The 14,832-nt window shown below is 36.6% G+C and overlaps 1 protein-coding gene across 1 annotated transcript; it reads left to right on the top strand.

Moving 5' to 3' along the window:
* Positions 1-372: 372 nt before the first annotated feature.
* On the top strand, positions 373-2,149 carry LOC128858121 (pH-sensitive chloride channel 2-like). The gene is made up of 2 exons (XM_054094113.1): positions 373-557; positions 638-2,149. The coding sequence occupies exons 1-2, from the start codon at positions 485-487 to the stop codon at positions 2,020-2,022; spliced, it is 1,458 nt and encodes a 485-aa protein (XP_053950088.1). The 5' UTR covers positions 373-484; the 3' UTR covers positions 2,023-2,149.
* Positions 2,150-14,832: the final 12,683 nt, after the last annotated feature.

The following is a 14,832-nucleotide window of genomic DNA, read 5'->3' as shown; positions in this document are numbered from 1 at the left end:
GGTGTAAGCCCCAATTATTGTACATAAAATTTCATTGTTTTATGTGTGTTTATCTGAAAAACAAGTTCTTTAACTCTAAAAAATATACCCGTTATACAAATATATACGTATGTATGTATATGTAAATACTTAGACAAATACAAATGATTAGAAGCAGGTAGCGCTTTTATATGATATCATTTTCTACAAGATAATTAATCGTTGTTGGATGTCATTTTATTATTAATAAGTTTTGGTAATTTGACACCGAAAAGAAAAGTACGTAAAAACAATTGCAAATAATTTGATAACGTTAGTTTGCTTTTAGATTTACACCAAGTGATTTTACTCAATTTATCTTTTTGATAATAAAAGTTGTCGTTGTTGCTTTCACTATGCCTTGAAAAAATTAAACGAGTATCATTTAAAATGTTTCGCCATTGCATTTTACTTCCGCGCAGTAGAATAGTTATAAGAAAGTATACCTTTAAATTGTATTTATAAAATGAGAATTTTATTTGTAGCTCTACAGATCTGTGTAATTAACCTTAATCTAGTTTTGGGTGATACCATCGAAGGTAAATCAAGAGCACTTAAAAAAATTAAGTAAAATAATACAAAAAGAAAAAAATTAAAATTACTCTGAAATCATTCACAGAACCCATTCTAAGTTCTTTGAATACGGGAAATGCAAATTCAAAAACGTGCACCGACTTCAATACATCTGATTCAGAGACAACAACAAATTGTCCCTCGCTCCAGAATGCCGACTCGCTGTCACAAACACAACTGATTTTTCGACTTACCTCACCATGTCGCTATGATCGCTTTGAGAGGCCATGCCCAGTGCCTGAAAATAAATGCTTGGTTGAAAAACCGACGGATGTTTATGTGCGGCTTTATATTTATGCCATAAAAATAACGGACGCTAATAATTTGGACTTTAACATTTTTGGGTTTCTACAACTTCGCTATTTTGATTTTAGATTAGCTTTTGAAGGCTATGCTCCAAATCGTGTGCAGCCCATATATGGTGAGACTCAATTACGCGAGCGACTTTGGGTGCCGCCAATACTATTTGCAAATGAGCAAAACTCCGCTTTTCTGGGGACGGATGAAAATGATATTTTGACAATTGTCATGCCAAATGGAATGCTAACCCTTTCAACTCGCATACAAGCGTCATTGTCGTGTTGGATAGCTGTAAATAAATTCCCCTTCAACGATCTACAATGTTCTGCAATAATAGAAAGTTGGCTGTACAATTCTTCGGACGTGCTATTGCATTGGGAGGATGCAGCCGTCGATTTTGATCAAAATATAAACTCGACAGAGTACGCCTTCCAAGACTATTGGAATAATGAGACGGTTGTGCAAAATAGAAAAACTGATTTGCGCTATTCCTTATTGGGTGGCAACTATAGTTCGATAAGTTTTACTGTTTACTTAACACGGAGTTCGCTGTTTTACACCACGTCCTATTTTCTACCTTCAATAATGCTTGTTGGAATGTCTTGGGTTTCGTTTTGGCTTCAACCAGACCAAACACCAGCACGAACCACCTTAGGCACAAGCACGATGCTCTCGCTTTTTACATTAACTTCATATTATAATAGAGAAATCAATACATTAAGTTATCCGCAGTTTTTCGAAGTTTGGTTTTTCAGCTGTACATTCTTTATATTTGGTAGTCTAATTGAATTTGCATTTGTGAATACTATATGGCGCCGAAAGCGATGCTTGAAATTGAAGAAAGTAAATAGTAAATACATTTTCAAATCAACTTTAACTCCGAAGGTTATATCACAGAAAAATATCTATGATTGCGAGACGGATGGCAACATAAAAGGTTTCACTGAAAATAATCGTGAGCTGCAGTCAACTAAAGTACATGAAGATGTTGCTAGATGCGATGACGATACATGGATTACGATGACACCACAAGAGACTTCGCTTTGGATTGATCGCAAAGCGAGATTTGTGTTTCCTTTACTTTTTCTTATTTTTAATGCAATTTATTGGGCCTTCATATTATGCTTGTAATAATGTACATAATCACGTAATCATGTATATATATGTAAGTTTATTTAATAGAGAAAAAACGTATTTTTTAGAAAGGCAACAGATTTGAATAAATTCGTGGAAGAAGACGGTCCTGTACCCGTATTTATTTGTAAGTTTTATTCATTTCACCACCTTAGGGCGTGTTTTTCTACCGAATTCGCGTAAAAATTGATTCTTTAGTTTTAAGTGAGAGCTGACAAAAGCATACCAATTCGATTCATAGCGGACGTGACTTGGAAAAAAGGATATCAACTGTTAAATGGTCTTCCTCTAACTTTATACAGCAATTTTAACTTGGGTGGAGAAAAGACGAAATTCTCTTTTTTTTGGAATACGGGCTGTATGTTGGTACAACTGTCCTGTATAGTGTCGCAGAGTTTGAGCGTGATCTGTCAATTAGCTTGTTTTTGGCATTTAATTATTGTATATCAGTCAACCGCAGGTGTGAACAAAGAATTTGCCTTAAATTTTGTGTTTTGAACGGGATTTCATATACCGAACCGTTGAAGTAAGAGTGGTATAGGGATTTTGCAGAGGGCCGAGAAGTCGAAGCTGATTTGCCCTGATCGGATTCATTCCAAATGGTTCTACAGTAAACAAAGAATATTATTTGGGAGTTATGCGAGCGGCCCAATTTGTGGAAAGAAAACTCATGGATTTTGCACCATGATAATGCACCGTCTCACAAGGCTCATATTGTGAACACTTTTTTGACCAACAATTCGACAAATATCATCGATCAACCACCGGATTCACCGGATTTAGCCCTTTGTGACTTTTTCCTTTTCTCAAAACTTAAATTGCCACTCCACGGACGCCGCTTTGAGTCGGTAGAGGCCGGTAAGGAGAATTCGCTGAAGGAGCTAAAGAAGATCTCTTCAAACGCGTTTGAAAGTTGCTTTGATGACTGGACTAATCATTGGCATATGTGTATTACTTCGAATAGAATCTACTTTGAAGGCGACAAATAAATTTTCATGATTAAACAATTATTTTGCGTTTTATTGTACAATTTCTGGTACTTTTTTAACAGAATGTACAAAGGAATTTTTGTTGCTTCACCTTTGCAAATACTTATTTGATGTTGTCCGTGACGTTCACACAGGGCAACTCCGTTTCTGGCAATTTATTGTTTTAGTTTTTAGCACGGTAGAGAGAACTTAGCATCAGACCGTTAACCTGTCTTCAGATATTTTGAGGGAATCAGCTGATTGGGCGAGGAGTGTAAGATTACGTGTGAAATGGCAAAACCTTCATCATCATTGGTGGAAATTGAGAGAGGAAAGTGACATTTCATTTTGAGAGCAGTTAATAGGTCCTGCTGATGGAAAGCAGTTGGCAAGGATGATAAATTACAAGGTTTGGCCATCCGAGCCAAATTGTGAGAGTAACTTTGGCTGTTACAGGGAGTCACAGGGGATTTGAGAGAGAGAAAGGCGAATGAAACGAAAACAAAACGTGTAAAGTGAGGTAGCAGATGGCAACGAAGGAACATGAGCAATTGTATAGTTGATTTTTTTGTATATCAACGCAATCTTACTCTTTACGATTTCTGTTGTAAACAAACCGCTATCACAACCCTTCTTACGTTGGCAAATCAGCTGATTCCTTCAAAATCGCTAAGAACCGATTAATAGTTTGATGCAATTCATGCAAATCGGGAAATTTCATTTATAATTGAATTGAATTGAATTGAAAATACAACGATTTCAAAACAAGTTCTTAAAGAACGCAGTAAACGCGCCATGGTATGTGAGGAACACTGATTTACATCGTGACCTAAAGATGTCATTAGTATCAGAAGTTGTCAAACATTACGCTGTAGTTCATTCCGAAAGACTCGAAAAACATACTAACCCGGAGGCTCGGCGACTTGCCAATTTAGATGACCAGTGCCGGAGACTTAAACGAAAAAAACCAAATGATCTTGTTCCAGAAATTTTGATGACTGACAAATATATGTAAATTTCTGTCATCTGTCTTCCAGTTATATACGTATTTCCTGTAAATACTGTTGAATTTAATAATTTAATCAAATAATATTACTTGATAGTTGTGAACTAGGTGTAATAGAATGAAATGTATTTAAATATTTATAACGTTTCAATAAAAAAAAAAAAAAAAAAAAATTTATAATTGAATTCATAATTTTCACTGTATATAAAATATAAACTATAACTAAGCCAAATAGTAAACAGCAGGACAGCTAAGGAGAGGTGTTGTTATAAAATAATGCCAAGCCTGATGGCATGGATGTCAATCTAGCAATGAGTGGTTAGGACATCGACAACAATCGAGAGTTGATTTAGGAGTTCTCTGGAATGGCTCCGCCCCTTCTGGTATCTCGCGACCTTACAAGCTGGTTTACCCTCTCAGTGCTTGCTTTGTCAGACCACAGCCAGACCATCCCAAAACTCTATTGGGCTAGAGAAACTAGCTCAAGGGCCTCTTTTCTACAGGTGGATGACAAGGACCCATATGAGTTTTTTTTCCTTGCTCACTCCTCTCGGGAGCATAGGGCCTCGACAAGACTCGTCTTGCGTTGGTTTCGATAATCTATTTGACATCCTGCCGCTATCAGTCCTAAATAGTGGCGATGCCCACCTGTCGTTGCTTATGGACAACGCCTTCTTACTGCTTTGAACGCCATCTTTGTCTCACATTTTTCTGCCAGAAGGATCGCACTTCGCTAAATTTGGTGTGTCTGCGCTATTACCGCGGTTGCCCGCTTCCTCTTGCTGGCGCCACTGATGCAATGTAATTGTGTGTTTTTCTTTGTTTTTTTGCTTGTTTTAGCAGCCACAATGCAAATAATGCGCTGACTATTGTGCGGGAGTAAGGATGGAAAGGATACGTTTTTGGGTTTGAGGAATGAGATTCCCTTATACTATTGACCGTATGAATTGCACCCCCGGCTAGTTTCTTTTAAATGGTTTAATGTTATTTTGGTAATGAGAGTCATTGTGGATTAAAAAATAGGACCAACTTCATAACATGCCTCTGATGCACGAAAGTGCTATTTCGGTTATGGAGCCTCTATTACAAACTTTTTTTAATTTGGACCATCTTTTGTTTCAACTGGATCGAGTACCATGTCACATAAAAAAAAAATAATAATAATTGGCGCGTACACTTCTATTAGGTGTTTGGCCAACCTCCTCCTCCTATTTGTGGTGTGCGTCTTGATGTTGTTCCACAAATTGAGGGACCTACAGTTTCAAGCCGACTCCGAACGGGAGATATTTTTATGAGGAGCTTTTTCATGGCAGAAATACACTCGGAGGTTTGATATTGCCTGCCGAGGGGCGACCGCTATTAGAAAAATGTTTTTATTAATTTTGCTTTCACCGAGATTCGAACCAACGACCTCTCTGTGAATTCCGAATGGTAATCACGCACCAACCCATTCGGCTACGGCGGCCGGCGACCATGTCACATAGCTTAGCAAATAATCGATATTTGGGGCACAATTCTTAGTAATCGTACTACCAGTAGCATTGGCGAGACTAGTTAGTCGCTCCAGAGCTGCGTTTCGACTGTTAGACTTTTTTGTGGGTTATCGTTAAAGGCCGACGTTAAGTGGATGATACAGTAGACGAGCAGCTATTTTATAAAATGTTCCGTCGGTGGCCACAGAGGCCTATTGTGATGCTCAGGGAAGATTTATTCAGACCTATCACTATGTATTATTAAGTAGAAGTTGCTGGATGGGTTATACTTCTTTCTCATCTCTACAGCTTCTGCAGAAATCGCTATATAGTGCCTGGAAATGTGTGCATACTTTACGTCACATTTTTTTAAGTTTGGCAATTTACCGCACAAGGCTTGAAATCTATCGTTATGTAAATCTCCATAACTTGAGGAATCAAAAAATATGCTTCACGTGATTGGCCTATGTCAATTGGCTAAATTATTGATATTTTAAGTGGATGGAACGCCTTCCTATTATACAAGGTATCCGTTGGCAGAATTAGGTTTTAAGTTTAAAGTTTCTCCCTAACTGATGAGGGTATGAGCGGGGCTCTGTTATTCGTGTGGGCTATTTAGTGACCACGACGCAGTGGGCGGGTGAACAATGTGCGTTCGCAATCGAAGCGTATTTCAAGGATAATGATTTGTGTGCAACTGCTCGTCGTAGATTTTTATTCGCGTTACAAGATTCGACGTTTACCTGGTGCCCTAAGTGAAGATTTGATTTTTTCATGCGTGCGAAGGCTTCTGACAACAAGTTCGATGGCAAACAGCCTATGGCCGGAGCCCAGCCGGACATCGAGGACAAACGAAAATATTGAACTCGTAAATACAAATTTGCACGATAATCCGCGTCATTCCATGTGTAATAGAGCGAATGTCCTGGGACCTCTAAAACCTTGTGTGCATGAAATACTATGAAAGGATCACAGACTTCACAGCTTCAAAATTCAAACGCTTAAGCTTAACGATTATTATTTGCGCAAAAACTCCGTGAGATAATGTTGGACCGAATTCGTATGGCAAACATTATCTTTTGGAGTGATGAAGCCCATTTTCATTGAAATAGAGCCCATTTACATTTAATAAGAGTGAAAAAGTAAAATTTCCTTTATTGGCTACCGAAGAGGACAGAACCTATTAAAATATCAACAGCCATTTCACAATCAAAAAGTGATTGTTTGGTGTGCTTTATCAAGCAGTGGAATAAGTGGACCATATTTTTTTGAAAATCGTCGAGGGCATGCTATTTCTGTGCACGGTGCCTCTTATCCGCGCATGCTGAGCGATTATTTTCTGCCAATAAGGAGAGATCATCCTTTCGTCAGTAGGCACATATGGTGCAAGATGCGAGATGGCGCCATGAAGCACACGGTGAGAGAGACTATAACGATATTGTGAGATTTCATCCCTAGGACTACTTTTTTCTGTGAGGTACCTGAAAAATCCATTCGATGTCTTATAAAGGTGTTACATCTCTTCATTTCTGTGAAAAAGAAGTTAAGAGGCAAAAGTGTACCAGGAGGATGTCTTAGAAGGCGTGGTGAAGCAGTTGATCAGTACTCTCTTCAATGTAAATTCCGCTCCAGCCCATAAAGCAAAAACCGCCCAACAGTGGCTAGAAAACAATAGTTCTGAGTTCATAGATTGGCCATTTGGAAGTCCAGATCTGAATCCATTGGGCTACAGTTTTGTTGATCAGAAATGGAGAACATGGCTGTCGGAGATCTCACGGAAATTTGGAGAGTGTCAAACAATCTTTGGTTCGAGCAGCGGCGTCAATATCCATCGAACCCGTGCGTGCTGCGAAAGCTGAATGGCCTAATCGTTTGAAGGCTTATGTAAAAGCAAATTGTGGCCGTTTCGAATGAAAATTTAAAATTTTGTTTCCTAATATTTACATGATTAAATAAAACTAGCTTCATTAAAAAAAGTATTATAATTTCATATCTATATCGGACTAAATCTGTAACAGAACTTATGCCAGGACTAAGTCCATATGTATTCTCGTATTTATGCAATTGTTTAAGCGGTTAGGGGTAGTCAGAGGCCCGGAAAAATGATGTTTTTCAATAATTTTGTTTTGCTAGTCAATTGCCCTATTTTACAAAAATAAAAACATATGTAGTATTAATACATCATGTTTCGACTAGACTTTAGCGAAATTTCAAAAATTTCAAAAATAATAATTGTTAAAGTTATCGCTGTTTGTGTGGAGCCCGTTTCTCCAGAAGTTCCTTGCAGTGATCATCACAAGTACCTTGGAGATTCATCTAGAATCAATCGGACAATGGAAATTAGTTTAATTAATAGATAATCTTGTGCTTTTTTTCATATTAACAATGTGGCGGCCTCAGGAAATATTTTTCAGATTTTTGAGAAAAAGAACTGACAATTAAATGTTTAAATAAAATCGAAACTTTTGGAAGAAAACTTCTTTAATCAGCTAAGAGTTTTTTATGTTTTTCAAAAGCAGTATACATTTTATTGAAATCTACCAAGCGGTTTTTAAGTTACAGTAATCACCAATTAAAAAACATAGTTTTGAGAAAAATGCATTTAACTTGCTCTCGAACGCTCCGGAGTCCCCGAGCGCCCTTTGTTAATTGTTTAATAACTCAAAAAGTATTTATCAGATTCACTTCAAATTTTCACACAATATTTTTAAGATATTATACTTTAAGAGAATGCAAAAAAAAATCTAATTTTTTTAAAAATTCTGACTACCCCTAACTCTTTAAAGTATTGCGGTTTCATTCTGTATTACTACTTATAAATAAATTTCCGTATTTTTATAGTATTTCAGTTAATTGTTTGTTTATATTAGAAATATGAAAACTTTATTTAATTTTGAACTGTTATGCTACATTATTGCTTATTTCTCTTGCTTACAGGAGTGGTTCGTCCATCATTGTAAGAGGCCTTATGTACAAAAAACGCGTACTGTTACCTGCTGCAGAAGAAATATGCAACTGCCAATTTTTTAGCTACTCCTTACAACCATCTGGCAGTAAAACATATTTTACTTGCCGAATATTGTTATTCACTTAAATTGCGGATTAGTTAATAAATTTGGTACTGTTATGTTGAACTTGCATTCATGTCACAATGAAACTGAGTGTGAGTGCGTATCGCGCACACGCATCAGCACACAAAAAAATTCTTTCGAGCGGATACCATTCCCAACTCAATTACGGCAGTACAGGTGCGGCAGTTTCTTCTTCTGCTGTCTTGCAAATGGTAAATTAAAAATATTCAAAATTTTTTTTTATACGTAAATCGTATTTTTATATTATTGTATTTTGCTATAGATGGACCCCAACGAAGGCGCAATGTCATTCGCCAAAGATCACCGTGGGGCCGAGTGCAACAGTGACACGGATATTGTGAGTCCCTCTGGTACTAGCAGCTCGGGCCAGGAGCGGACGGGCGCTATCAGTAAATCTCAGCCACGCGGAAGTGACGACGATAATAGTACTGTAACTTATTCCGATATAAAAAGTCCTGGACAAAAGTACGTAAAAAAGAAATGCTTGCTGTTTGGTGGAAGCTTTTTAATTAATTTCGAAGTTTTGCACTTCGTTGTTGCCGTTATACATATGCAAATGAGTGTTCTTTTAAAACATTGAGTAAATGACGCATGTTTTTGTACGACACCTAATACTTTCCGGGACGCCAGGATGCACTAAAGGTTACAATCGAGGTTGTTTATAGTACATTAGGCCTTAACATGCGTGGGGCACCTCACGCAATTTTTTATGCCCCCTCAATTTTCATAGTACTATGAAACGATTCCAGTTCTATCAAAAAGCCGCACAGTGTCACGTCGTACAAAAGCATGCAACATACCTATAAAAACAGTTCTAAAACGGAAAACAAACAACAAAGCAATAAGGGATAATTAAGAAATTACTTTCACCACGCTTTCTAATAAATACAACTACTTCGGCATTGGGGAAAATTTCCTCAAATCCGCATGGCACTCTATGTGTTAATGTTATTTTGAATTTCGCGGCTTTTTGTTGCCTGAAAGTTGTCATTTGTCAATATTGGCGAATAGTCCTGGAATTGCATAATATTCTAGAGAGACTGCAGCTTTCATCGAGCATACCGGCGCAGTTATTTCTGATTAAAATTGTAGTGTGACAGACGGTGTCAGTAAACGGTGATACTAAAAAATAATTATTTCAACATTTAATGCGATTTCGATCGTGTTAGTATAAACTAGCTTTGCATCCATACTACCTCATCCATACCACAATGATTGCTTTCAGTCTTTCTTGTTCTTCTCTTTAAAAATTTTAATATTTTTCATTTACAATAGATATTAACTGCCATTTTTCGGCAATGATCCCATTGAAAATTCCGCTAATCCGCTTAAATTATGAGAATTAAGTCTAGTTGTCAATCCACATTAATTGCACTTAATTCTTGAGATAATTTCGAATTAAGTCGTTAATACCGATTAGCGTCACCGTCTGTCTAGGTTATAACATATTGAAATTATGAAATCCTTTGCTGAAATGATAAGAGTTTGAAAATGTTTTTTGGCATCAATATTCACAAACTGAAAGACAACATTCCATGAAAAAATTTGGAATACACTATGTGAAAACTTCGTCAAAAATTTCATCAAAAAGATCAACGCCTAAGACAATCGCAATGCTTTTTATCACAATATAATTATTAGAAGAGCGTTTTCAAATTTCAAAGTCGACGGTCTCAAAACATTTAACAAGCCTATGAATATTCATTACATCTTTCGAGAAATAGGTTGGTAATAAATCTTTCGGAAATTGTATAAATAAATAAATATTGATAGAATAGAAAGTTTAAGTTAAAATTTGGGGATCGAATCAAACAGGTTTCATTTACTGGCTACTAACTAGAGCTCCAGATGCCCGGATATCAAGTAGTGCATCTAGCTCGATACTCGCTCGAAACTCGTTCATTGCTTAGTTATTCAAATGTTTGTTCGAAAATTTCAAGCTTTTCAAAAATTTGAGGTGCTAAACGAAAACTGTTACTTTTTTGTCAGCTCTATGTACTTATATAAATATGTAATTTGTAAACTTAAAAAAAGGGCTAATAAAAAAGTCAAAATGTGTAATCAAATGTATTGCTCGATTTACTCGAAAAAGCTCGATGTACTCGAGCCCACGATTGTAAAATTTTGGGTACTCGTTTGCCCGGGACTTCTCCTACTAATTCGTTTAACCAGTACCTGATTTTTTCCTTTCAATTCTAATTCCAAAGGCCTTATGGAATTCTTATTGAGACTTGCGATAAGCCTTTTGCATTTCTTGTTGTTTACTTAATCTTTTCGCCCATATACTATATTGTATTTTATATTTTCCACATATTTTTAATCATATTTCAACGCTGGATAGCAATTGAAAGTGGAAAATTGTTAATTGATGGTGTATTAATTATTGTTTGCAGAATGTTTTAAATACATAAAGGGTGATCAATTTAGAGGTATCCGATTTAAAATTAAAATAAAACAACGAAAATTCAAATTGATTGGGCAATCTTTATTATTTTTGTGTAGGACCATTCATGACATATATTTTTTAAAGATAATCGCTTTCAAATGTTGGCCACAACTACGGCGTAATTCGGCCATCCGAAAACACCAATTTTGAATGACTCGTTGGAGACTTCGGTCGGTATCTTGTGAATAACTTTAGTAATGTTGGCCTCCAATGCCTCAATCGAAGCTGGTTTATCCACAAAGCATTTAGACTTTACATATTTCCACAAATATTATAAAAGCCCAAAGGTGTGATATCAGACGTTAGATAAATTGCTTACCGAAACGACGACGTAGTAACTTCATTGTTTCGCGGATTTCGTTTATCATGGAGCGATAGCGTTCGACTGTTACATAGGCGCCAGCCTCGTCTTTGAAGAAATATAGGCCGATGATTCCTCCAGTTCACAGGCTGCACCAAATGGTTGATTTCAATAGATGTAATGGCTGTCAATGAATGGCTTCCGGTTGAACTTCAGCTCAAATACAGCAATTTTGCTTATTGACCTAGCCACTAAGCCAAATTGGCCTTCATCGGTAGGACGGTTATGTAATCCATAAGTTAGCCTAAGCGCGCGATGAACACTTTTCACAGAGCGTCGATTTTCGTAATACAATTGTACGATTTGTAAACGTTGTTGAGGCGCAAGTCTTTCCATGATGAAATGGCAGTGAATACTGAAACAAAATATGAATTTAGTTTGACAGTAGTCACGCATGATCTGTCGAAAAACTATATTGGAAAAAGTACCTCCAATTTGATAACCCTTTATATTTATAGCTTTGAGTAGGTAATGTAATTACTGCTTTCGAATATTTAGAAATATTTCGAAGTCAGCGCCAGCTGGGCCTAATATTTTTAGGATAAATAGTAGCTTATATTATCTGCTCAGAATCTGTGGAAACTCTGCCACATTCGGCCCATCTATCGCAGAGCTACGGCGTCTAAACAGACAAAGAAATAAAAAAAACAAGCAAACAAAGTTTCTTAAAAATGGTTTTATCATATTTTGATACACTCCTTACTTCATCTAGGATAATTTTTAGATTGTACAGACCCAATGTATTTTAGATATTGAGAAAATCTGATATATTCGTAACGAACATTCATTTCCCTTTATGAGCATTCTCTGTTACTAGTAATGCGTGATTTTTGGGGGCTGCCGTAGCCTAATGGTTTGAAAAACCCAGTTATCTCATGTCAAACATAAATAAAGAAGTGCATGGGCTAAGTCAAATTCAGAACGGAATTAGGTAAACGTAATATTCATGGCTTGGGCAAACCTAATGCTCACGCCTTTTAGGCGAATAGTTGCATACGTCGGTCCTGGTGCACTGCTGATAATTAACAACTTCAATGAACTGTTAAGGTTCATGTTTGGGGCTGATACGCCGAAAAAGGATTTGACCATTTAAACAGTGCGAAAATTTTCAGGTCATCGGCTCGGGCCCAAACCAAACCAATTCCAACCAATTGTATCTTTTTCAAGTACGTTTAACCCATAGGTTCCCAATGTCTTTGACATCCCCTAGTGAAATTTTCCAAGGAATCTTTTTGTAGAACAAATTAACCCTTCAATACCCAGTTTAAGAGGTTTTTTGAACAGTTTTTGAAAAAATGGGTTAAATCGTCACATAACGGTGGCGTTCAGCGAGTTAAAACGTTCAACAAAAAAATGTATCATTGAATTTTATTAAAAGTCTTCTAAAACGAAATTTAAGAAAAATCAATATTTGTCTTGGATTTACCATATTATTTAATATGGGATTTGATCAATTATGCGAAACTTTAATACACTGTAAAAAAAATTGTGATCCGGTAGACCAAAACCCAGTTGGGGTTTTACTATTCTACATGAGTACTTTCATTTGCAATTGCATCAGCTGCGAAGCTGTTTGGAAGAACTAGCCAACCTTGGATTTTATAAGAAGACAACGATCCCAAGCATTGAGGCCGCAAGTGTTTAGAGTGGAAACAGCAAACTGGGATTGGACTGGCTTTCACAGTCGCCTAATACTAACGCTATTGAAAATGTTTCGGAAAATGTTGTATTTCTACCATCAGAAAGCTCCATATAAAAAGTCACCTACCATTCGCAGGCGCACACCATAAAACGGAAGAGAGCTCGGCCAAACAACCATATAAAACACACAAAAATCAATGTATCAATCTATTTTTTCAAACATTTTATAATTTCAATGACTACTTATCAAATTCATTAGATTTCAAAAGAAGTGTCAAGGGTAGTCGAATGCACGCTGATGAAACTGATTCTTTTTTTTTTTTTCTTTTTAAGTAGGGTTGCGTGAAGTCGATTAATCGATCAATTATAGTGTCAAATTAATTAATTAATTGAGTAAAGCATTATACGATTAATAAGAAATTTAAAATCAGACAGAGGGTATGGACTATACACCTTTATTTAGAGATCCAAAATTTACATTCTTATCAACCACTTCCAATTCATCCATCAGCAATACAAAAAATGCAGTTGAGTTGCAAGACAAAAGTGACATTTTAAAATATGTGGTGAACATGCCAATCACAACTTGTGCATACATCAAAACACATTTGTGACCATACGGGCATTAATTCGTCCGATCTGCAGAATTTATTCAACAAGTGCAAACGATCTTTTACGAGGACCCTTCAAAATCAATGAGGCTCTTGCGAGGGTGCTTAATGTTTCTGCGGATCTTATCCGTCGAATTGATAAGATCTCTGGTATAAATCCATAAAGATCTCTGGTATAAATCCCACATTATGCGCAGAAGACAGTGTGTGGGAGGAAAAACGAGAACAGCGAGTTAACTGATTAAAACGCCTTCTAAACAGAATTAAACACCCTGAAGCGTCTAAAATGTTACTGGTATTTTTCTGACGAAAAAACTTTGACCAAGACCAAAAGACCAACCACAGAAATGGCCAGAATAACAGATGGTTATGTTCCAAGGTTCCTGATGTCATGCACACGAAGTTTCCAGCCACTGTTATGGTTTAAGAGATTGTGAGCAACAAAGGACGCGCCATGTCATCACACCTCTTTGCTAAAGCCTTTCGAGTGAATTCTGCTGCAGTTTCTGGAGACAGTAGAGAACCTACGAATACGCCAATACAACTTTTAAAAATACTCTGCTCTTTCACACAAAGCGTTGGTGACACAAAATTGGACGGCTGAAAATTTCCATGACCACATAGCGCCGAACTTATGGCCGTCTAACTCTTCAGACCTTAGTCCTCTGGATTGTTATGTTTGTAGGGTAGTAGAGCGTGAAACCAATAAGCATCCTTATAACACTATTTATTCTCTGAAGGTTGCAATTAATATCATTATGGTCAATATGAATAAGAAGCATTTGATTCGGGCATGTAATCGTTTCCGGACCCAGATCGAGGAGATTATTGCAGCGAATGGAAATGTTATTGAATGATTTTACTGATATACAACAAGTTAATGTGGTGTAAAAACTCGAGAAGTTTCATTAAATTTTCCTCAAAATAAAAACTAATTAGTTTTATTTTCAAATTGTCCTCAAATACCGTACGCAGCCTGCAACTAGTTATTTTGGATGCTGTAGAGAATACAGAAGGCGGCGCTAGGGCTACCTTATTTTTGACGATTTTAACAAGTGAGTGATGTTAATACAGAAAATAAAAGAACAAAAAGAAGAGAAAGAATATCCACAAATATCAAACCCAAAAATATATGTATGTAGAATAAATCCAAGCATGATGAAATACAATGTTTGGCCATCCGATACAGATACGGTCTTCCCATTCTTGT

The sequence above is a fragment of the Anastrepha ludens genome, chromosome 3 (genome assembly GCF_028408465.1).
Source record: "Anastrepha ludens isolate Willacy chromosome 3, idAnaLude1.1, whole genome shotgun sequence".
In the NCBI taxonomy this organism is placed as follows: Eukaryota; Metazoa; Arthropoda; class Insecta; order Diptera; family Tephritidae; genus Anastrepha; species Anastrepha ludens.
The sequence above is the reverse complement of the archived record's forward strand: the minus strand, read 5'-3'. Positions and strand labels throughout refer to the sequence as shown.